General features: G+C 35.0%; 2 protein-coding genes across 2 annotated transcripts in view; one reads left to right on the forward strand and one right to left on the reverse strand.

The window, feature by feature from the left end:
* The window catches only part of LOC106345017 (probable lipid desaturase ADS3.2, chloroplastic), a 5,121-nt gene extending 4,500 nt beyond the window's left edge, over positions 1–621 (forward strand). Inside the window, exon 7 of the mRNA XM_013784293.1 lies at positions 495–621. Coding sequence (XP_013639747.1) covers positions 495–621 — 127 coding nt within the window. The remainder of the gene's footprint in view (positions 1–494) is intronic.
* A 21,269-nt stretch (positions 622–21,890) lies between these two features.
* On the reverse strand, positions 21,891–26,204 carry LOC106295618. The gene is made up of 8 exons (XM_013731567.1): positions 25,987–26,204; positions 25,371–25,817; positions 23,084–24,921; positions 22,744–23,013; positions 22,596–22,676; positions 22,401–22,512; positions 22,237–22,303; positions 21,891–22,141 (listed from the first exon to the last, which is right to left on the reverse strand). Exons 1-8 carry the CDS (start codon positions 26,063–26,065, stop codon positions 22,051–22,053), a joined length of 2,985 nt encoding a protein of 994 aa, XP_013587021.1. The 5' UTR covers positions 26,066–26,204; the 3' UTR covers positions 21,891–22,050.
* Positions 26,205–26,233: the final 29 nt, after the last annotated feature.

Below are 26,233 nucleotides of genomic sequence, written 5' to 3' on the forward strand. Positions count from 1 at the left end.
TTGTAATCATACATGTAATATAATCTTTAATCAATAAATTCTTTTTGGTGTTCATTTTCCATTTGATGTCTATGTTGATTTCTCTTTAGCCTCAAGAATCTAAGAAATCTATTTCTTAAATTCTTCATTTTATGAATCCGACAAACACACCATTTTCGGTTCAAACAGGTATTAGCGTCAAGCAGCACAAGTGTTCCAAACACAGCCACCACGAAACCCGCATGAACGAAATCAGCAATCCTAAGCTTGTACTTAGACAAGTCCATGGATCCTGGATCTGCGTAAGTCCAAAGACCCTTTCTGGTGACTATACCATACTTTCTTGACCCGTCCGTGCCTTTGAAACTATCGGTGAAGCATGAAAAAACGCACGAGAAGCTGCAAAGAGCGATGAGAATGCTTGACATGACCTTATTAGATGTGGAGCATTCACCGTCGTTTGTGAGGACAGGGTTGAGTAAGAGGTAGATGAAGAGTGTTCCTGTTGGGAGAAGCTTTAGGAGACTCTCGAGGCCTGTCAGGGATTTGTTTGCCATTGGTTCTGATGTAACTGGAGGGTTTGTTTTGGGTATTAGCAAAGAAGCTTCGGACATGGACTTGAATTTCGAGAAAGATTTATGAATGTTTAAGTGTGTTATTAATTGGTTTAATGCGTATTTATAGAGGAGCTAGATGGGTAACTCATTGATCCGGTCCGAGATGTTGGGTTTAGCACCGTAGAAAAAACTCGTAACGAACATGACCAAGTCAGATTATTACACGTTTATAAGTCCACATGCAAACGAAATATAATGCTGAAATAGTTGATTATTATTTCCTGAATAAGAAAAGTAGAGACAAAAGTATTTAAGTTGTGGACCTCAAAAAGAAGAAATTTCTGAGGTATTGAAGGTCGTTTGGTATTTGATGAAACTTGACTAAACCTAAATAGAACTTTCTTGGGTTCGAAAAGTTTGTAAGACTATCGGGTTATAACTTGAGATCAACTTGACACCAGGGGCGGAGACAGCTGTGTGAGAGGGGGGTCACTTGACCCCTATAGATTTTTGTTAAAACAAATTTACTTGTATTTTTGAAAGAAAAATCTGGTAAAATATTGTAAAATTAGTATACTGACCTCATAATATTTTCTGAGTTATTCTTGGGTTCACCTCCTAGGGTGAACCAACCAATAGGATTTCATTATTTCAAATTCGATATCTTTTAAAAAAGGAAACAAAATATTATCAAGTTATATTATGTTTTTAAAATAAAAAATTGAAAAAAAAATAGCAGCTACAGAAAAAAAAAATTAAAAAAATCTTTTTAACGTCGTCAGCAAAACACTAAACTCTAAATCCTAATCTCTGAACCTTAAATCCTAAACCCTACACCCTTGGGTAAACCTAAACCCTTGGGTAAACCCTAAACCCTTGGGTAAACTCTAAACCCTTGGGTAAATCCTAACCTCTAAATAAAAATTCTAAACTCTAAATCCTAACCCCTAAACCCTTGAGTGTTTTAGTGTTTAGTGATTTTGATTTAGAGTTTAAGATTTATCCTAGAGTTTAAGATTTATCCTAGAGTTTATGGTTTATCCAAGGGTTTAGTAATTACTACTATTTTTTATTTATTTCTTTTTATCTTTTAATTATAAAAAGATAATATAAATTGACAATATTTTGTTTTCTTTTTTAAAAGATATCGAATCTGAAATAACACAATCATATTAGTTGGTGAACCTCTCGTATTTTCTCAACCATGACTTCACCCCATGGCTTTTTTTTTATTTAAAATCTATTAACGGTTTTTTTTTGGTCAAAGCCCATTATCTAAATAATTACAGTATGTGATAATTATTTTTATTATTTTATCTTAATTGTTTCATGTTTATTTTTACAGCTGTTCGTTCAATAAAAATAAACTATTCAAAAAAAATCATTTCCGTTGTACATATATATATTTATATAGAAATGAATAAATCTAATTTCATAAGTTATTATTAAAAAATAATATATCAATTATCAAATACTTATTAGATTTTTGATGATATTGTTATTATTAATTGTTGGATTTATGTGGAACTTATAAACGACAAATAATCTAACTTATTTATAATAACAAAACATTAGTTCTTACATACATCAGAATATATATTAGTTAGAAAGCTGGTCTATTAGTTAAAACTTTTAGATTTCTTGATAAGATTTTTAAAAGTTATATGTTCAATTCCTATTTGTTGGGTTGTACGCTTCTAAAGAGATTAATTTAGCATGGTTTCGGACCTTTTATCATTTAAAAAAAAAAAGTAAAAATATAAGAAACATATAAAGTTTTTTTTTTGTAATCTAACATATAAAGTTTTTTGACACTGTATTTGCGTTTAGATGTTAAGTTAGATTGCTTTCACACTATTATGTGTGTTTATAGTATAATTAGAAAGAATATGTAGCATCTTAACACTTTTTTATTTCCAATATTTTTGCCATTCAATCAACCAAACTCCAAAGCACAATTAGTTTTTACGTATGCAAGATAGAATCAACAGCTCAATTCATTTTACTTGTGTAAATTCAACTTAACCTGAAATAATGCTGAAATAGTTGATCATTGTTACATATTACTCGTTTATAAGTCTATACACGAAGACGAAATAATGTCGAGATAGTTGATTATTGTTTCCTGAATAAGAAACGTAATGGCAAGTTGGATCTCAAGGAGAAGAGTTTCTGAGGTATTGAACAACGTTTTGTAATTAATGAATCTTGACTGAACCTAAAAACTTGTATTTTTTTTGTAAAAGGGCTTACCTAAATAGAATTTTCTTTAGGGGTACGTAAAGTTTGCAAGACGTCTCTAATGTATGTTGCTATTTTTATTTTTCTATTTTTATTTTTAAAATAGAGAAACTCTATAAAAGAAATGAATTATGTTTCAATGTATTCTTTTATAAAAGTAATTTTAGAATAAAAATAGATGAATGCTATTTATTTCTATATAAATAAAAGAAAAATTAGTAATTTCTATTATAGAAGAAAACTAGAGATAAGAAAAATCAATTTCACTTCTAAATGATATTATAGACGAAAAATAACAATGTGTGAAGAAGCTCTAAGAGCATTCTCATCGGTAAATATACTAACATTAGTATCTAAGAAATATAACTTAGTTCATAATTAAAGTTTAAACCACAAAAAAACTTAAGCCATTCTTAGAATGACACATATGCAAAGGATATCTACATTTTTTTATTGAGGTTGTCTACAAGGTACTTCGTGTTCACCTCTTTCCACCTTTTTCATACTTTTTTTTTATTCTGACAAATAGTTTAGAAACTATCATATATATACAACGAAATTGATGATTTTGTAGTTGTTTAAATGTTTATGTTACGAAGTTTACTTGTTCTATACGTAATTCTTGTTGTTTATTTTCTCTTACAAGAAAAAATTCTTCTTGTTCATTTTTTTAAAGGCATCATTTAATTTTGTTTGTCAAATGGATATATTTTCTAAAAATTGCAAGCATTAAAAAAAATATTTAATACATATTTATGTTCGCGTTTACAATTTGCAAATGTTATTTGTTTTTAACAAAAAATAGATGGAACTTTTTGTAAATATAACAATACTTTTCACACGCAAGCACAAACTTGAAATGCAAATGCAAAGAAAATTTTCAATGTGTTTTTTTTTTGTTTATATTTCCATTTGTAAATAATGCTTGACAAATAAAATTAACATAATATATAAGAATAATAGTTTTACGTGTAAAAGGACAGGAAAATATGCATTACATTCAAGACTTGTACCCTTTGCGGGCCTTTAGATGTCCAAACTATTATAATTACTTTTTTGAACGAAATCTTTTAACTTACTTATCATAGCAGAACATTAGTTTCTTTTTTATACATCAGATATAAATATAATAAACATATAACGTTTTGTTTATGTGTTTGCGTTTAGATGTAAAACTGGATGTCTTCACATTATTATGTGTTTAAATATAATTATATATAACATATTAATATCTAAAACACATTTTAAATATCCACTAAACTCCTAATCACATACGTTCACAAGATAGAATCAACAGCTCATTTATTTTACTTGTGTAAATTGAGCTAACCCAAAATTGGCTTTGAACCAACAAATGGACTATCTTGCCATGCATGTTCACGTTGCATTTATTTCAGGTAAATAAGCAATCATAATTGGCTGCTACAAGAGCGACTTATATTTTAGGTTTGTACATTTTTATTTTTGGCATTTTTCTAATGATTTTCTCATATAAAGTTGTACGAGGATGTGTGAGTGCATATTATTTCTTGACTTTTACGTATAATAGCTAAAAACTAATTAAGGAAGCACAGTTTAACTTTTATACGGAGATAATTTTAAATAGCAAATCCGTAATAAGATTGAAAAGGTCCATTAGTGATGGAGCAGCTTCATAGACGATGGAGACCCATTATCAAAAAAGATCAACACATAATCTTTGATTAATTAGTATAATAAATTTTGTGCCATTGGTTTAAACGCATCGTACTGAAAAGTCTACAGCAGGTGAAACCAATAAGAACGAACACAAAGGATTCAAGACCATCTGTCTCTTTATTAAGAATCACTTAAACAATATTTTACAAAGACTTGTCTAATCCGAATTACACAACGCCACACGCGGCTTGTCACGGACCAATTCTTAATCTACCATTTGCGTGAACCAACCCCTGTTGATCACGTTTACAAATCACTCACTTCTTGTCTTTCCAGAAGTTGACTCTTCTCAAGTTCTTGATTCAGTAGCTGTTTCATTTGATGAAACTTTATTTCAGACTCTTGTTGAACTTGGTTTTGTTCTGCAATCACTATCTTGAGAGACTGAAGCTCGTCTTTACCATCATTCTCTGCTATCTTCGATGTTGTCTCAGCTTTTGTAGAAGGTTTTTCTAGCTCCAGAATGTTGACTTGCGCTTTCAAAATGGATGTATCTTTGAGGAGTTGCACGTTTTCATGACTGAGCTCTGCAAATTTCTTGAACAATGTTGTATATTCAGACTTGAGATCAGCAGTCACATCTTCCCCTTCTCTTTCTGAATCTGAATTTGAATTTGAGTCTGAGCTAGAATGATGATCAACCATTGTATCTTGACCAGCGAGAGCAACAAAGTTGTTTAACAAATTTTCTTCATCACTCTCACTTTTTGATTCAGTGTCACTAAAGCATAACAGAGACTTGTCTTTCTTCAGATTATTAGGGCAATCACTCTTTGTGTGTCCAAATCCCTTGCATCCAATACACTTGAGCTCTTTTCGTTTTGCTAAGGGGCATTTGTTACGAAGATGATCAAAGCCTTCACACTCTTGACACTGTAAATTCTTATCCCTCTTTTCCTTAGACGAATCAGACCTAGAACCTTGATTGCTGAAGCGCTCTGAATCATTCCTGGAGAACTGATTACCTCACCTGCTTCCACCTTTCTCAATCTGTATGAGCATTTTGTTGAAGTTCCTAGCCATAAGACTCAGATTGTCTTCTAACTTTTTAACACCATCTTCTTCTTTATACTCAGCCAAGAATACTATTCCCTTTGAATCATTTAATAACTCATCATCTTCTTCCAGATCATGTACTTTCAGAATCCCAGCTAGTTGATCAAAGTTCATATCATCAATGTTTATGGCAATCTGAAGGACTGCCTTGTAAGCTTCAAATTGTGGAGGCAAACATCTTAACAACTTCTTAACGAGCTTCTTTTCTTTATACTTCTTACCAAGAACAGTAGCTTCATTAGCAATTGAACTTAACTAAGACACAAAGCCAACAATGGACTCGTCATCTTCCATTCGCAGGTTCTCAAACCTTGAAGCTAAATGATCAATCCTTGTTCTTCTTACACTTGTGTCACCTTGAAAGTGATTAACCAGCACATCCCATGCCTCCTTTGCAGATTCACAGCCCTGGATAATTTTGAATTGGTCGAGTTCAACAGCTGAGAATATCATAGTAAGTGCTTTAGAGTCGAACTTTGTTGCGGCTTTTTCAGATTTTGTCCATCTCTCCTTCGGTTTGGGAGCATATGTTTTATATTCCATGAGCATAGTAGGTGCCGGCCAGCCTATTTCAACAGCAGTCCAAGCGTCTCCATCTATTCCGCGAATGATATGTCTCATACGTGCTTTCCAATGGCCAAAACTCCCTTCATCCAGCATGTAGAGACTCGGTAGGGTGATGAATTCTTTCATGGTTTCAAGACTTCTTCCGCAGGACCTCAACCTGTATGTGAATACGGAATCTAATGAGGTGATCCGCTATGATACCAAATGAAAAGTCTACAGCAGGTGAAACCAATAAGAACACAAAGGATTCAAGACCATCTGTCTCTTTATTAAGAATCACTTAAACAATATTTTACAAAGACTTGTCTAATCTGAATTACACAACGCCACACACGGCTTGTCATGGACCAATTCTTAATCTACCCTTTGCGTGAACCAACCCCTGTTGATCACGTTTACAAATCACTCACTTCCTGAAACCCCAAAACCCCTGTTTGTGTTTCTGTGAGAATATAACGTTGAAAGCTTAACCTAATCCTAAGTCTAAGCTTTCCTATATATTACCACCAATTCTTTCCAATTGTGCAATATATCTTTTCCTAAAAATCAGCATCACCAAATCTTCCAATTTGTGATCTGAAGATCTTCTAGTTTGTGAATTACGTCCAAACAAGATCAGCCAATGGGAACTCTCCACGTCACCACGTCTTAGTTCTTTTTGTTCACGTCGATGTGTTACACATTATCGTCCATGTGTAACACAACAGCAACACGCCAAACTTCAACATTCTTTCAATATGTCCGAGCCATACTCCAAAGAACCATGTCAATCAACACTCTCTTTGTGTCAATGCACCAGCATGTCAAGCTCCAGATCCCCGAGCTTACACTCTCCCCTTTTTTATCTGAATATGTCAATCTCTAGAAATCTGCAAGCATCAACTCACAAACACACAACCAGTGAAGCGCAGAAGCAATATAATTCACTAAACCATCAGTCACAGTACAATATGTGAGTTGCTCAATTCTTAAGCAGGTACAGTGTAAAAGTACCTACAACAGTTCTAGATAATTAATCAATATTTTACACGATCCTCCCCCTGCTTGTAACCACATAACCAGATTCTACTTGATTGCATATTCTGATAAAACTAACTGGTTCACAAAGAGGATACTTACCTGGAGTCGCATGAGTCGCATGATCATGGAGAAGTGTTGGCTACCATTCAGAGGAATATGGATGTACTTTATAAGACTCACTCAAAAGATCTTGTTAGTAAAGACATCAATGACTATAAGGACAGTTAAGACCCAAATTATTCACTTTATCAAACCAGAGATTTAAATTCACTTACACACTGAAGTGTAAAAGACATAGCAAGCTGAGTTCGACACATCTGCAGAGAATAGATAAGGACCCCATGATAAATCACCTAGCATGTACATCTGAGATAATTAAATGAATTTACAAAATTGAGTTTGATAAGTTCCATGTGTCAGGAAGATAGATCAGCCGCAACTTTATCACATATTTCATCACAAAAGACGATTAAAGAGATCAACTTGTCAGCGCAAACCTGTAGCTATTTCTCAGCCGAGTAGCTGTCACAAGCTCTTCTGTCCAGCTACTAACCGATTCCACTTTGACTGGGATCATGATCACACCGTTTTCAGACAACACGATGGGTATCTTGTGTTCCTACCTCTTCCTCTTCCGTAGTGTTTTGTTCATGTTCTTTTCAGAGGATTAAAGTACATGAATCACCTCTGCCCAATCAAGACAGTGATCGATGTCAAATACAAAATGTGTTGCATCCTGATTCAAATCGAGTGTCTATCACGTTGGGCCTTATTAACCTTTTCTTTTAACAGTGTGTAAGACTTCCTGTTCTTTGCAGGACACACTTTTAACTTCCTTTTTTCTTAAAAAAAAAAAACCTCAACAGGTGTTACACTCATCCTCTCCCGTGTTACTTCGTTCAATCCAGATAGTGATCAACACCAGAACCAAAATGTGTTGCATCCTGTTCCGAGATGAGTGCCTTTCTTCAGTGAACTGCTATGATCAGACCCAGTCATTGTAGTTTATGTTATTAACATGGACAAAACTTGCTGACAAGAGGTTTTAGTTGGTGTGACTCAATACCTTTCTCCAGTGAACTACTATGATCAGACCCAGTCATTGTAGTTTATGTTATTAACATGGACAAAACTTGCTGACAAGAGGTTTTAGTTGGTGTGACTCAATATGTGATTTCAGCTATGCACATGACCTTCTCTCAAAGACAAAACAGGTTAGAGATCAGAAATTCCAAAAAAAATTCGCATACACAAAAAGTCATTGAATTCAGGTAGTTTGGTAACTGTGTCAACTAGTTTATTCTCAAATGCAACATGTTCAATGATAACAAGTTTTTCCTCGATCAATTCTCTAACAGGATGATGTCTAGTTTCTACTTGCTTAGTCAATGATAATTGAACAGGATTCTCGATTATGCAGATGTCATTCAAGTTATTGCAGTGAACATCAAAAGGGTCAAAAAGACTACCATACTCAACGTGTGTCGATCTCTTTACCAATATATGGGTCCACAACTTTCTCAAGGCTGTGTATTCCATTTCAGCAAGACAACGTGACGCCTTTGACACATCTTCAAGTTGTTCTCATCCCAGTAACACATCCAACTGACATCACAAGTTCCTGCCATCATCATGTTAGTGTCAAAAGAATAATGTAACTTGAGCTTAATGATACCTTTCACATGGTTACTGAATTGTTTGACAACCAGTTGGTGTGATACTCTCGAAGTAGCTTGCCATGTGGTGCATATGTTAGTGGTAAGACCGAGATATGACCGCCTGGCAGTGAGGTATATCAAACTCCCACTTATACTCTCGTGTGTAACACTTTCGTCTCTGTGTGTTACATCTTTCTGAGACAGATTCTCTGTTTTAGCAGCGATGGCTTTAGGGATGATTGATCTCATCTGATTCACATGCCCAATCAGTTTTGTACCAGTTTTCTTCTTGTTACAACCTCCATAAACCGTGACCCCTTGATCACCACGAGCTGAAGTTCCCTTTTCCCTTTTCATCCTTTCTTCCTTTTCAAGGTGACTTTGAGACAAATTTCATACACAATCTGCAGTATGTTCCTCTCTACCCAGGTGTGACAAACCATGTTTGAGATTTAGCTTCTGACTAGCTTGATTTATGATCTCTGGTTCTTTGACCTCAATGCGTGCAAAGTTACATATAACTTCTTCAACAGGTTCTGCAACAGGCTTGTGTGACACATCTGTTTCAAGGTGTAACCCATGACGCCTCTGTATTCTGAATTTAGGATAAAGATCTCTTTTAGCAATCCACACACATCCATACTTCCTGGACTCTATGAAGCACAAATTAAGCCTCCATGCTCTTTCAACCTGATTTCTGCGAGCATAACAGTAAGAAACACTATGTCCGATCTTACCACAAAAGTGACAGTCATTCCTTCGCTTAGCAACAACTTTTCTGTCTTGTATCTTTGGAGTCTAGTGTTTGCTTGATATTCATCCTTTAGTTCAGCTGAAACAACTGGGATTGGGCGCTTTACAACCTTGGTAACTTCATTCTTTTCAACTGCCTGAGAACTAGTTCCATGATGACCTCGCTTTCCTCTTAATAAGCCTCCATTCCTACAAGCTGTGTTTTGATTCTCTTTAGACTATGTCACTGATCCTGATTTTTCTTTAGCTTTTGGTTTGTCAGCTTTTTGTCCTCCAGCTTTTGGTGTGTCATCTGATTTTACTCCAGCTTTTATGAACCTAATCCCTTCAGCTTTGTCATAATCTTGTGAAGTTGATCCTTTATAACCCAAACCCCAATTCGTTTTTGGAGACTGCCCCATTGACAAGATATGATCTAGACTTGATGATCAAGTGTTCAACATTCTTACTTTCTTGTAGTTCTCAGTAAGTTGTCTTTCCAGAAGTTGACTCTTCTCAAGTTCTTGATTCAGCAGCTGTTTCATTTGATGAAACTTTATTTCAGACTCTTGTTGAACTTGGTTTTGCTCTGCAATCACTATCTTGAGAGACTGAAGCTCGTCTTTACCATCATTCTCTGCTATCTTCGATGTTGTCTCTTCCAATTTTTTTTTTCATATACGTTAAAAGTCTTCGGTTGATTTTTGTTTGTTATCTTTCTCCAATTATAATGTACAGTTCGACCGTTTCTTTTTTTTTTTGGATCAAACTACTAATATCATCAGATAGAAAAGCTTAAACTCCAAGAATGAAGTGAATATTTGTGCTAGAGAAAAATGATTTAGCATGAGATATTATAATATTAGAAGGTATGGAAACTCTTCTTTGTTGTCCTACGCTGGACATAATTAAGTTGTTGTCAATTGATTTTATATTTGTGATAACTGGAAATACATCTTTATGTCTTCCTTACATCATCCTTAATTGATTTACGGTTAGACCATTTCTAATATACTGAGAGTAACATAAGATTAGATGTTGATTATCTCCTTCCAATTAGGAATGCACAGAATGAGAGAAATTCAAAGTGAGACCACTTTATAATTTTGTCCTCATATCTATATAGAGTTGGTTTATAGATTACTCTATCTGGTTCAAAATGTAATCAGTTTTAATTAAAATTTGTATATAAATTTAATCAATTACACAGTAATTTACATAATTTAATTGGTCACACAATATCCAATAAATATAAAGTTACATTGAAATATAAAAACAATTTATATAGTGAAACAAAAAATACTTTTAAACCATTATATTATAAAACAAATGAAATATTCATATTATATTGAAACATTAGAATAGTAAGAATCAGAAAAGCTGAATCTCAACGTCGATCATTTACGTCGGCCATGCCTTTAGACCATGTATTCTTCTATTTTTTTTCTCTAAAATAGAGGAATTTCATAATAGATATGGATTTGTCTCCGATATATTTTTCTATTTTCTCTCATAAAAAAGAATATTCTTGATATATTCTTTTCTAAGTTTACAAATAATATTTTTTATTTGTGAAAGTTGAAAACCAGCCCAATTTATTTTAGCATTTTATAAAATTATGATATTATTTACACTAAATATTTCTTTACAAACTATAATGTAAACAAAAAATATATAATTATATTTATATAAATAATATATTTATCTAGGGTTCTCTTCTCTTCTTTGCTATTTTATTAAATATCTCTAACACATTATAGAGATATTAACTATTATAGTATCTAGTGCTATGAAGATGCATGCATGCACGTGTAATATACAAATTTAAATAATATATTTAATAACTTATATTTATAACCAAACTCATCTCCACAATCATGATCAATGCTCACATTATGTGATAAGCGGGGTTCTCTTTGTAATTGATGTTTAGAGGTTGTAGTTGATCAAAGTGTGACAATTCTTTTTGGTTATTCATGGTCTTCTTGGTTTTCCAGATTGACATATGCAATGATGGAAATGTAATACTTGCCATCAGAATAGGAACTCGTTACTTCTTGTATTAGTGCAGTATACCAACCTTTGCTAGCTTCTTAAGTTTTTCGTTAGATTTCATTTTACTATATTCATTTTCTTTATCATAAGTTGTAAGTGTCTTTGTTTAGTTGCCAGATTGATCATATGCAAACTTCTCCTTAAAATAATCCAAGACAATCTCTTTGTTTTTTCATATTTTCGTAAAGACTTACAATCAATAGGCCGTTTTTGTTTTGTCACATTTTCTTGAAGACTTGCAATCAACAGGCCTTTATATGAAGGACTATTCTATATAGCTTAAAGTGCAGCAAAGAAACGATGATTTTCGACAAACCAAATTTAGGTAGGTAATTAGGACTTAGATAACGTTATTTGGAGTGAAAATTTGTAAAAAACTACCGTTTGTGCTTAGAATTTTGGAGACCTACTGCTTGAAATAGAAACTTAGGTGATCTCAGTGATTTGTGATGATTCTTAGCATAGACAGACCATTCTTTCCGCAAATCAGAGCGACATTTTGTCCTGTGTTCTTCAAGTGAGTTAGTATCACCGATGAGGCGATATGACAATTCCTCTCAGAAACTCCATAACGTCAAGCCTACGATACCCGCACAACCGCTCAACGCACCTTATGTTCAGCACTATTAAATCATCACATATAAATGCATTACGTAACTTTTGATCAAGTAACGTTCAGCACATATAAATCATCACAAATAACGTTCAGCACTATTAAATCATCACATATAAATGCATTACGTAACTTTTGATCAAGTAACGTTCAGCACATATAAATCATCACAAATAACGTTCAGCACTATTAAATCATCACATATAAATAGCACCAAAGGATATGATCAAGTAACTTTTTCCCTGATAAGTGTTTTTTTTTTATACTAATTGGTGTCTTTATCAGATGGTGTTGTTGCTGATCGTCTCCAAAAAAGCTTCCACATGCTTAATTTCTGTATTCACAGACTCTAGTAACATGTACTAAAATCTGAAACCATATTAGGAAATTAATAGATCAGATGGAATTAAAATTTGTTTGGGAAATAGATTGTTAGGCAAAAAACAAACACATGTATTAACATAAATTTCAAAAACTTAGTTAAATTACAAGGAAAGACTCAATCGGATAAAAACATTCATGATCTCACAAATGTTATTGGAATATTCCTAATCGAGATATAGTAAGAATTTCGAGGAATCTAATATGTATGAGTTAAACATCCTCACTCTTATGTAACAGATACCCAGTCATCAGTATATACATTTTCACATAGTGTGTTTCTGTAGTTTGGAATCTGAATAGGATACTGCTCATGAGAAATCAAATTATATGTTATACAGCACAAACTGAAGTATCGTAGATAATGTTTCAGAGGCTGACGTCATGTGGCATATATACCTACCACCGTTACCTTCATAATTGACAGACGCTTGGGCTGTGGAAATTTTCTTCAGATTTTCGACGCTCGTGTAGCTCTAACGTGTCATCTCCACTAACCACTATCCATTTTATCTGAGTTACAACCAATATTTTTTTTAACAACAAATGAGTCTTCTTGTCGTCTCAACAATCACAAGTTAACAAAAAAAAAATTAAAATTCAGTCTTTGATCCATAAAGCACACAACTTTCTTATGTACAGAACCAAAAATAGTAGAAAGCTGAGCAATACCAACATCATCGAGCGTCGACGGTAACACCAGCCTCTCCTAAAATCTCTGTTCAAGAACAAAATAAAAAAGTGGGTATTTTTGAAACATGAGTTCCAAACTTGGCAGATAGGACACAAATAACTGAAAGCGCGACACTAATATTTATATGTATGTAGTAGAGGTGGAGGTGATGGAAAAAAAAGAAGCCAAGGAGGACCCTGTATCAGGGATTTGCTGATGATTTGCATGTACACCTGCTTATGAATCGAGAGAAAGCGTAACAGGGAGTGATGTTTCCAATGACTCTGCTCCGGATTTTCTTGGATCGAGTCAGATATGCAGTTTCGCAAATCGAAGCGGCATTCGACGAAGAACTTCGTCCTCTCAGGATGAAAAAGGACACAAAATTAATCAATTAATCGGCATTTTCAATTTTCTCCGGTGAAACTGTCGCTTAAGAGAGAGAGAGAGAGAAAGACTTACCAGTGACATTCAGGACATCCAAAATGATAAGAATGATAATAATCAAAATGCTCCTTCTCAGATATACTATCCCGATTCCTTTGGAAATATGAAGGGAACTACATCAATTTTAGGTATTTAATATTTAATTAATGACATACATTAATTTTAGAAGAAAAATAAGAAATTGGAGATTTTTTTTTCCGTGTGTGACGTGGACAAAACAACCTTTCTGATAGGTTGATTTTCCAATCCTACGTGGATGGTCTAACTGGAACTCATATTCCCATTTTATTACTCGCTTGATTTTTTATATAATATTGTATGTGGAATTGTGTAATTGTGTAATCTCAACCAAAGTGTGTATATATACAACATATTTAGCATAACCTAACTAGCAATAGAAAATACATATTTAGCATAACCTAACTAGCAATAGAAAATACATGAAAGCATCATTATCCCTCTTAAAAAAAGGTTGCTTATGGCCTGGGGCCCCACCAAAAACACAAGTAACATCTCTTTCGCATGTAAATAAGCACCTAGTTTTTTTTGTTGCTTGTACTGGTCGCGGTCTCCACCAACACGTGGCGGTCCGCGATTGGTGCATTTTTTATTTTTTTTTTTTATTCAGATAGAAAAAAAAAAAATTTAAACAACTTTTCATTTCATGAGTCTAAATTCCCTTAGATATATATAGGAGTCTATATTTATCCTAATCCCATTATTCTATTTTAGTGTGCCCAATAAATAAGTATCTTCGATTCACCACTAGTTATTGGTATTAGCAAGTGCAGATTACGGACCAGAAAATGCAGTGATACTAGTTTTCTATATTTTTTAATTTGGTTTGACGTGTTGGAATTTCACTTAAAGTACTACTCCCTCTGTTCCTTATAGATCCATTTTTTAAAAAAAAAAATTGTTTTAAAAAGATACATTTTTTACATTTTCAAGACATTAATTAATGAAAAATTGTACTTTTCAAAAAATACAATTGTGTTTAATAAAATTTCATTGGTTAAAAGTTATTGAAAGTAGCTAATTAAGGAAAACAATGTATTGGAAAATACAATTTTAAATGTTTTCTTAATAAGTGTAAAAAAACTATAACATGGATCTTTTAGGAACGGAGGAAGTAATTATCTAACGAAGAATGCGACATTTACTATGCATGGGAAATAGATATGAATAGTGTGTAACTGTCTTTGAAGATGACTGTGAAAGTATTTAGAGTGCCGGAAAATCACAATGTGAAAAATGAAGAACTAGTGTTGCAAAATATGGGATTGTGTGCTTAAGATAGACAAAAATATGATAACGTCTCACATATAAAGGTATAAAAGATATGATCCATCCATTTATCATAAATTAGTTATAAAATAGAAATACATTTAATCTTGAAAACAAAAAGAACTCGTGTTGGTTTGTTTCTATGATGTGGCCATATGATTTGGCAACATACCAAACCGGTTTGGTAATCTAATAGTTAGGAAAAGTTAATTCCACTAAACCCCATTAGTCTATTACCTTTGCTTTAACATATTTTTGTTCCTACGTAGAAAATACTCTCTCTGTTTCTTAAAGTTATATATTCTAAATTTTTCAAACATCTTAATAAAATACATTAAATTTACATAGTTTTTGTGTTTATCTTTTTTCATAATTTTAAGACAGTAAAAATTTAACTAGTGAAATTAAGTTTTTTTAAGTTTACAATTAGTTAATAAAATATGCATTGAAAATATAAAAGATAGATCTTTTTGAAACAAAATTTTTCTCTAGAATATGTAATTTTAAGGAATGGAGGGAGTATTTTTTTATAAGCCAGGAATATCTGAAAGACTGAAACCCAACCAACTAATTCCATGGTGGTTTGTCTACCGGGACCAGATAGACCCGGTTGCTCGAAATGGGAGTTCCATACCCATATTGCATGATCACACAAACGAGTTAATCTGAATTTGGTATGTTTCGAACCTGAGGCTAAATATCTTTCTAATCCCACCGTACCACTCGACCATGATTTTGTGGTTAAAAACAATACCGAGAGCCGGGCTTGTGGGCAAACGTACGAAACATTTGAATGGAACCCCACTTTGTGGGATCCCAATTTTTTAATGTTTTTTTTTATATTTTATACACATATATTAATATAATTATAGATAAACTGTCAATAACAAAATGAGTTTTATTGGTTTTTTAGAATTAAAATAAAATATTAAATAAATTTAATGTTTTGATACCACTATAAGAAAACGTTTCCGTAACGAGATTTTCCTCGTAAACTTACAAGTAGTTTACGAGGATGTTACGACGAAACTGAAATTCGTCGTAAAGATGACGTAAAATTACAATGAAAATGTTTTGTCGTAAATACCTTGTAAATTTACTACGAAGGTACATGGCAAACAATATTCGTCGTAAATTTACGAGGATATTACGACGACACATGTTACCGTTATTTATTGGTGAAAACGTGTATTGAATGCGCTTTGAATTTCCTAATTTCGTTGTAAACTCGTTGTAAAGCAGATGTAAGAGAGAAGTGAAACCCTAGTAAAATATTCCTAGTAAAATCCTTGTTATCTTCACCTGCCAAACTCGAAATTTTTTCTATATATATTTCATTTCTCACAACTCACAAACGAAAGCAAAGAAAAAAAATCTGAGGAAAAAAAGTTTCCCAAAAAAAATTTCCAAAAAAACTCCCCAAAAAAATTCCCCCCAAAAATTCCCAATTTTTTTTAAAAAAAAATGGCGGATGGCGGTAATATTTATGAGTTACGGAGTTGGATGTATTCCCATAAAGATTCGGAAGGGAGAGTGACGAATGCATTTCTGAGCGGGCTAGAGACATTCATGTACCAGGCGGGCTCTACACCGCTCACGCAGGAAAGCAGTAAGATGTTATGACCTTGTCGGAAATGCAAGAATTCAAAATTTTCACGTAGTGAAACTGTATGGAAGCATTTAGTAAACTGGGGATTTACACCACAATATTATATTTGGTATCAACACAGAGAGTGTTATGGTGGAAATGAAGCTAGTAGTAGTAATAATAATTTTGGGGATGATGGTAATAATGAAGAACCGAATCACTTGCATAATGAATATAATTACCATCAAGAGGAGCAGATGGTAGATCATGATAGGGTTCAAGACATAATTACTGATGCATTTTTGGAAACAGCTACAACAATAGCTGATGGAACTGGAAATGTAGAAGAACCTAATTTGGATGCAAAAAGGTTTTATGAACTGCTAGATGCTGCAAATCAACCAATCTACACTGGTTGCAGAGAATGTCTCTCTAAATTGTCTCTAGCAGCTAGGATGATGAATATTAAAACAGATCATAATTTACCAGAAAATTGCATGGATGCATGGACGGAGTTCTTTAATGAGTATTTGCTAGAAGACAACGTGTCTGCTGAATCTTATTATGAGATTCAGAAATTGGTTTATAGTCTTGGGTTACCTTCGGAGATGATAGATGTTATATATCTCATTTTAGCATTGATATTATAAGATAATTTTAACGGTTATGCTTTTTGTAGGTTGAGTATGACGATCCATATTACCCCGTATGGTTTCACGATTTGGTCCAAGGTCCAGTAGCAAAGGTCACCACATCACCTATGTATTTCACACGAGGTTTTACCTTTCACACATACGAGTATGGGAGACATCGGGCAACAAGTAACTACGGAATACGTGTGAAAGGCGAAACAGACTTTTATGGGATCTTGCACGAGATTATTGAAGTCGAATTTCCGGGGTTATTGAAGCTAAAATGCGTCTTCTTCAAATGTGAATGGTTCGACCCCGTTGTGAACCGAGGTGTTCGGGTTAACAATTTTGGTGTTGTGGATATCAATTCTGGGAGAAGATACAACACGTTCGAGACTTTCATCCTAGCTTCTCAAGCCGAGCAAGTTAGTTTCCTTCCATACCCTCGCCTTCGCAGTTCTGGGATAAACTGGTTAGTTGTTATAAAAATTACACCTTGTGGGCGAATTGTTGCTGGAGAAGAACCACCTTTGCAAGAAGAAGATGCTATCAATGAAGTTGATGTACCTTATCAACAACTTAATGAAATCCTTCTGATCGATCCGGAAAACCAACAATATGAAGATCTTCCCAAAGATGTGACAGATGAAGCACGTGAAGACGAGGTCGACGGAAGCGACGATGATCATTGTACTGATCTTGATGAGAACGAAAGCGATTCAGAATGATGTAATCTATGTAACAAATTTTGTTTTTCTTTTTCATTTTCTCATTTTAATGTATGTGTATCAAAAAGTTGTGTTTATATAATATGTTTTTAAAAAAAATAATAATAATAATTTGGAGTTTAGGGTTTAAGTTGGATAAAGGGGAAGAAGAGATGATGTTATAAGATAAGTAACTTTGGGGTTTAGGTTTTCTGGTTTCGGGGTTTAGGGTTAAGACTCGTAAATTCGTCGTAAACAAAAACACGGGCCTGGTAAATTTGTCGTAACCTGGTCAACGTAAATTCGTCGTAAACATGGTCCTCGTAAAGTCGTCGTAAACAAAAACACGGGTCTGGTAAATTCGTCGTAACCTGGTCAACGTAAATTCGTCGTAAACATGGTCCACGTAAATTCATCGTAAACTTAAAAACAAGGGCCTGGTAAATTCGTCGTAAATGAAAAAAGCGAGCCTGATAATTTCGTCGTAAATGAAAAAACGCGGGCCTGGTAACTTCGTCGTAACTTTACGACGACTTTATGCCTTTTCTTATATATACGTGACACCTCAGAACGAGCTTTGCTCGTTCATTCCTCCCAAATCCCTCTCCACTCCTCTTAAGGTAACCTCTCTCTTATTTTATTTTTTTAAAAACATTGTTTAGTTTTAGGTGGTTAGTATAGGTAATTAGCTTAAGTGGTTAGTATAGGTAATTAGTTTAAGTGGTTAGTATAGGTAATTAGTTTATGTGATTAGTAAGGTATCGGAATAATATTTTTTAATTATGTCGTTATTGATAAAACTAACTATAATTTTTTATAAAATTTAGATAGGTCCTAGAAGAAAGCCAGCAGCACCTACTTACTCTCAGATATTTCATGATGGTATCGGGACATCTTCTTCTGGTCCATCATCTTCCGAGGCAGTTCCATACTCTTAGACATCCCAGAGAGTTTCTTGGAGTCCTCCTCCTCCTGCACCTCATATGCCTCCACCTCATATGCCTCCACCTCCTCCCCCTCCAGCCGCTGCACCTCAGCCTGTCCCAGCAGGTGCAGTTCATCCAGATTTGCGTGTGCCTCCATCTGCTCCATACGCGAGATATACAGTGAAGGATTTGCTCGCCCAGCCTGGACGAGAGGGCTTGGATATTCTGGATCCCGATAGACCACCAGGAACTTATTGGTAACTTATTATTTTTTAGTACATTAAATTTTAAATTTTTTTTTTCTAACAATTAGGTTCTCTTTTTAGGTTTGGGGCCAACAACCGTGTTGGCCGGAGCGTGTCGGAGACGATCAAGGGCTACTACGACGGAGCCTACCCGAATTGGAGCAAGACTCCAGACCACGTTAAGACGACTTGGTTTAAATTTTTTGCGGTAATATATTTTTTTTAAACATCTAATTAAATATTTATTTTAATTCTTTTAAAATTTTGTTTGTTTCAGCAAAGGTGGCACTGGTCCTTGGAAATCACCGAGAGGGTGAAGAGGGAATTCATTGCAAAGGCAAAGACCCGCATTTGCAACACTGTCTCCGATTGGAAGGACAAGTAGGAGATCTACGGTTATGAGGGAAAGCCCACCAAGCTCACGAAGGATGTATGAGATGATCTCATCGCCTTTTGGAAGCTACCCTCTTCGATCCATAAGGCGAACTCGTGCTCCGCTTCCCTAAGAACGAAGGACTAAGATGGTCATTTGCCCATGGTTCACAGAACCGGACAAAAGCCTCACGCCGGAATCCATCTAGAAGCTGTAAGTTTGTTTCTAATATTAATTTTGAATTCTTTAATTAATTTTAATTTTAATATTTAATTTTATTTAATTTTTTTTTTTTAGTATGAGAAGACATGAGTCTTACCATCTCTGTCTAATCTATTCAAGATGACTCACGCCACATCAGACGGGATTTTTGTGGATCCGGCGTCCGAGAAACTCTTCAACGCAGTGGCTTCTCGGGTTGAAGAGCGGGAGACGCAATTAACCCAGCAGTCTCCTGATGGATTACCCGTCAAACTGACGACCGAAGAGGTCGACAGGATCTTCGAAGAGGTAAAACTGTATAAATTTAACTATTTAATAAATTTTAACTATATTAATATGTTTTTATAGGTGGCTCCTAGAAAGAATGAACAAATAGTGGGCATAGGTTATGTTAACGAAGTTGCTACATGCGCTTCGAGATGGGATGAAGAGAACTCTCAAATGAGAGCTCGGATGGATAGCCAGCAAGATCGTTTAGACTCTCTTGAAGATCTGGTGGACGTGATGGTGGTGGGAAACCCGATTTTGCAGAGAGCATTAAATGAGAGGCGAGTAGCTCTCGGGATGCCAATACGGAATCCCGAAGATGCCGATCCAGGCCGTTCTCAACCGAGCACCGTCACCGACTACTTCGATAATATGTAGTAGCTTTTTTATTTGTTTCCTTTTGTATTACGAATTTAAATATTATGTTATGACTTTTAAATAGTTTTTAAATATATGTTTTGATTTTCATATTTCATTTTATATTTAAAATTTTTTAAATTTCGAATATTAAATAATATTTTAATTTTAATTTAATATTCAATAGTAAGAAACGATGTAAATTCGTTGTAAACTTTACATGGATTTTACAACGAAATCCTCGTAACATTGTTGTAAGGTTTATGTGGAGCTTACATGGGCAGCGTTGTAAAATTCTCGTAAAGATTACATGGAGTTTACTTCGAAATAATACGAGTACTTTACAACGAAGTATTACGTCTCGTTTACGACGAAATGTTTCCTTCCGTTTTACAAGGAAAACTTTCCTCGTAAACGTTACCACGTTTTTATGACGAAACCTCCTTTACGACGGACGTTTAACAACGAAACGTTTTTCGATGTTAATTCGTCGTAACATCCTTTTTACGACGAATTAACAAGAAATATTACCCCCTTAAAAAATATGTTTTCTTGTAGTGTACTTTAATATAACCAAATAAAAAAAAATTATATTGGTATTTTATTTTCATGTCATTTAAGTTTTCTTTGGATTTAATGAAAATAAACTAAGAATTAAGAAAAAATATATTTAATATTTAATATTTTAAATTTAATTTAAATAAATATTTTTTTTTATTTTGAATAGGCCCCTTCGAGCTCAGGACCGGCTCTACGTACAAAAGATACATTGCTGACATATGTAAAACGGTTAGATAAGTAGAGATCTGGAAGAAATCTAGACATAGAAAAAATGTTGAGAAATCAAACAATTAAACTGTGTCACGTGATTAATTTCCATTAATTATTTCTTGAATAAAAATGCATTTTAATTAATACGATCCTATCAGCCGGATGATTGGATGAGATAGGCTATAGAAATTAGTTACTAAATTTTGTTTGGCTGTGGACAACAAAACAAAAAAAAGTTAGGCATTTGGAGTTCAAAGTCACAAATGCACTTGATAAACTCGTTATGTTACCATTTTGTGTGACATCACTGTAAATAAACTCAACCATTAATGTTTTATTATAATTAACAAACACAAGCCGGACAAAATCACTGAAGATAAATCAGATTAATATATAAAATCGCCCAAAGAGATGCTCTTTGAGAGATATTTGAATGCAGATTGTGAATGTAATATATGCTTTCATTAAATGTACAGTTTGATAGAAAAGAAAACAAAGAAGATGGAGTTGGTTCAGATGCAGAAGAGAAACATGTTAAGATTGAAAAAAGTTTATTTAAAAATCGTCACGATGATAAACATAACTTAATGGCAATGAGGTGAAGTTTTTTCTAGGTTTTTCATGTCTAATAATTGTAAGATAATTACGTATTCGACATTTGCTGGTAAATGTGCTATTTCTAAAATAAATAAAATTAACATTTTAGCCTAAAGAATTACGTTAGCTTTGAGAAATCAACCAACGATATTTATTTATAGCTCTCTAACGTTTATCTTTTCAATTATTTTTTGCACAATGAGGCCATGTTGTAATGACTCAAAATCTAACTCACAAGTCTTTAGAAAAGTTTAAGCAATTCGAAGCAGAGTATATAATTACAAGAGTTGAAGCCAAAGACAGCAACATATTAGTATATTACATATACAACGACTTTCTAATAAAGTGTATCTAAAACAGAGGAGCTTTCATAAAGGAATAGTTTGATCACATTTCTTCCTTCACCCTCTACGGCGTTGGAACTTTCCTTTGCCGTCTCTGATCCATATCGTTGACCTTGTTCTCCTAACATGATCAGTGAAGAGACGGTACCTGACAATGTACAATATAAAGAAGGAGACATGCATGAGAGTCTGAGACAAGACAAAAAAAGCTGTGTGAATCGCTTGTCGGATAACAGTACTAACCTCTCGTACTCTAGTTTTTGAGTAACTATCCCATTCAGCACTAACTCAGAGCTATACACCTCAGCCCCTGAAGAGAATAAATAAAACAAAACTTACATATCACATGAAATCCACGACATATATATAATAAATCAGGAGTTTATATAGATCAAAGTGTAATTCACCTCTTTCTAGAAATGGTATGCTGATATCTCGATCCTCTTCACATGATAAAACTAGAAGATTCTCTGGGACCTTCTCGTCGCTCAGGACAGATCTTCCAACTCTTTCTACAGGCTGCCATTTGTTTTCAGTACATATCAGTATTATTTTGGGTTTTGTCCACATCAAACTGGGAAAGAGACTTAAAGAATCAGTACCTGTCCATGAACTGCCTTAACCAAAGTTGTGATTGTGTTCAAACCAGGCTTTGTATTTGGGGTTATAAAGACCCTTCTTCCCTGAAGTGTAGTGTAACACTAATGAGCTAAAAAGAAAAGAAACTGAAACCAAAAGATTGTGAGATACCTTTAGTAGCGGATTCTGTCGTGCACGAGCCAAAGAAACCCCCATGTTGAAACCGAACTCCTTCTCCTTCTTCGAGTCTCTGAGTATGTAAAGATCCTCGTCAACATAAATATTCACTTGATCGATGCTTTCGAGCCACTGTGTAGTCACCACTGGCTTCCCTGAAGCGATTGCCTCAAGCATGTTCCTTGTGCGCGTAAAGTTATCCGCTACAAAATGTGTTGCCTCTGTCATGGAAGATGCTTCCGAGATATCAAACCTAGCCAAAATCTATCAAGCAAATGCCATTAGAAGATTACTTTTGTGTAAAACTGAAACTTAACTAATCCAAATCATATACCTTCTTCTGATGCTTGGTCACATCTTCATCAAGATGCTGGCTGAACAAGACACGTACACTACCTAAATCTCTTCGCTTCCTTGTACTCTTTGTCTCGGGAACAGGTTCCATCAATGGTGAGGTCAAGTTACGGAACTCCCTTGTAGTGTTTGATGTTCGTGAATCCTTGCAAGAAAGTCTAGGATACTCATCGCCCATGCATATAGGTGATACATTCTTTGAAGGCTCCTTAGACTTAACTGGAGTGTCAAAATCGGGTTCTGAACTCCTCTCTGCCTCGTTAACCTGATCTTGCAAGAAACGAGCTGACCTTCTCCGCTTGGGATAACTCAACACATCTGCTTCACCTCTGCTTGGTTGCTTAAGTAGCTTAGACACAACAACTTCATCTGGCAAATCAAGTTTCTCATTCTTTGAATAAGCCTTGACAAGAACTGATTTAGCCTTCTTGGTTTTTGGTTTCAACGATTCAATATCATCATCTACAGCTTGAATCCCCTTAAGTCTCTTGGATTTTCTGGTAACAACTCCACGTGACGATTTCTTAGCCTCATCCCTGGCGTCTCCAGAGTGCAGAGCACTGATCACTTCAGCAGCCATCTGCGTATCAGGGCCTGCTTCTACCTCTTCTCGCCTATTAAACATTCTTGTTTTACTTTCCTTGGAAACTTCATCCATCTCATCAACAAGATTATCTCTACTCTCTCGTGGAGCAGTATAGACAATCCTTCTCTTCGAGCAGTATGGACCTCCCTTGTCAAGCTGGTCACTCTGTAAAGACCTTTCAATACTCTTCCTGCAAGCTTTAGCAGGACTCGGACTAGCCTTATTCATCCTTCTTCTCAACAATTCCTCTTTACCCATAGCTTGAATCCTCTTAGTTCCCTTGGATTGTCTAGTAATCACTCTCTCTTCTCCCGGTGACAGTTTATTTCCTGGACTAGCCTCACCATTAACTTTGCTGCGACCACCAGAGCGCACAGCATCAACAGCTTCAGCGGCCACTTGTGTCTCATACCCTAACTCTACCAAGTCACGCATATCAGATATTCTATTATAACCTTCCTCGGAAACTGCATCTAACTCTTTATCGAGATTCTTTTTAGCAGCTTGAATCATCTTTGGGCCCCTAGTCACACAACGCTGCAACAGTCTGGAATCAGAATGAGCCCTTCTTTGACTTTTATCCACTGAAACTTCAAGTTCCCTTCTCTGTTCTCTTGGCACGGAAGAACGTCTTTGTGCTTTACTAGCAACTCCAAAAAGTTCTTCTTTTCTTCTAAGACAAATATCGCCACCTCCTTCATCCTCACGATTATCATCCCACTCGAACATACTGTTTCCAAGAGCTCTCGCTTTGTAACTTGCTTTCTTTGCTAATTCTAGTGGACCTTTAACACTTGAGATTTTGTCTAATTTTTCTTCTGTTCTCCTTCCATAATCAGCTTCAGCTTCAACATCAAAGTTTAGACCAGACTCACTAATGAGTTTATCAACAAATTTAAGAGCACTGGCCTGTGATGCCTCACCAGGCTCTTGAGAGTCTATATAACTCAAACCAGGAGAAGGGCAGTTTTCTTCAGGCGAATCATCCTCAAATAAAAGCTTTCTCGCTGTTCTTTTCCCTTCATTTTTCTTTTCAACAAACGTATTGGGAGGACAGTTCTGATTCCCTACTTCTCCAAAATGTTGTTGTAGAAGGGAACTAGTTGTGGCTCCTTGACCAGAAGAATGGCAGCTGGCTAAAGTAGGACTGTCTCTGTTGAGAAGCTTCTGGGCTGAAACAGCAGAAGCACGAAAAGCTGCTGAACGAACCGAAGCGAACCTGGCCACCTTTCCTGTAAAAGAAGAGAATTCCTATGAACAAATATGAAAATTTCAATCAACAGCAGAAGCTCGAAAAGCTTCAAAATCTTTACAAGTGTTGATGAGAACACATCAACAAAAGATTCTCATTGGGAAGCCTGCAAGATATCATATAATGACTAAAAACATTACTAGCAGCATATTTAGAGCTAAACCTCAAAACAATTGGGGTTTCAAGCTAAAGTATCAAAACATGCTTGTTCCGACAATTGACAAAGAATATTTCACATGTTTGGAGACTGGTTATTTAATTTCTAACCAACTATTGTATAGTACATGCATTCTGAACCAAGAAACATAACCTAGCCAACTTTTAGTTTAAACAAGAAGCAAAAACGAGAACTTGATGCAAGAAAATAACAACAATAATATCGTTATGTTTTCCATAAACAAAGTCTACCACTTTGGGTTAGAAACTCACCCGTTGGCTTAACGTTTTCATGTCCACTCGACGAAGCATCAAGGGCACCCATTGGTTTCATGTTCTCATCAGCACGCTCTCTACTCTTATCTTCACTTGATAACAGCTTTCTTCTACTGCTCGAGTCACCACAATCAGAGACCTCGCGGTTGTCCACCAAGAAAACAGTAACATCAACACCATCACTATCTTCATCAGAAGGATCCAGCACCTGTTTAGCCAAGCCATCAAAACCTTGGAGTAACTGCTCATCCTCTACAAATGGTTCTTCTTGAGTTTGAAACCCCAAATCCACAGCTTGAGTTTCGCGACAGAGAAGAAACTCGTCGTTGTCTATGACCTGAGTCTCCATAAACTCATCATTGATCCAAGCATCGTCCTCGAAAGGTACAGTGTCGTTCATAAACTCATCGCCAAGATTCCCAAAGAAACCATCTTTCTCTTCACCTAACATACGAAACAGATCGAAACCACTATCAGACAACAAGTTAAAAAAAAAAAAGAACTCAACTTTAACTAATTTAATGTCGAAAAACCCAAATCGAAGAAAATGGGGGAAAAAAGATCACAGCTTTATAAAGAATAAACCCTAGAGAGAGAGAGAGAGAGATCGTACCAGAGTCGGAAGGGGAAGAGGGAAGAGAATCAATCGGCTGGGTGTCTTGATTCTCCGAAAAGTTGTGATCTTTAGTCATATCGATTCATCCACTGACGAAATTCCGACCAAAAGTAATCTCCTTTCTTAAACAATTTGGTCGGGATTGATTTGTCGACACACGAACTTGTACGCGAAAGTGAGGAGAAGAGGGAAAGACAGAATTTAGGCGCGGAAAGACAGTAAAGCGTCTCGTTAGGGCTCACGT

The sequence above is a fragment of the Brassica oleracea genome, chromosome C5 (assembly GCF_000695525.1).
Source record: "Brassica oleracea var. oleracea cultivar TO1000 chromosome C5, BOL, whole genome shotgun sequence".
Classification (NCBI taxonomy): Eukaryota; Viridiplantae; Streptophyta; class Magnoliopsida; order Brassicales; family Brassicaceae; genus Brassica; species Brassica oleracea.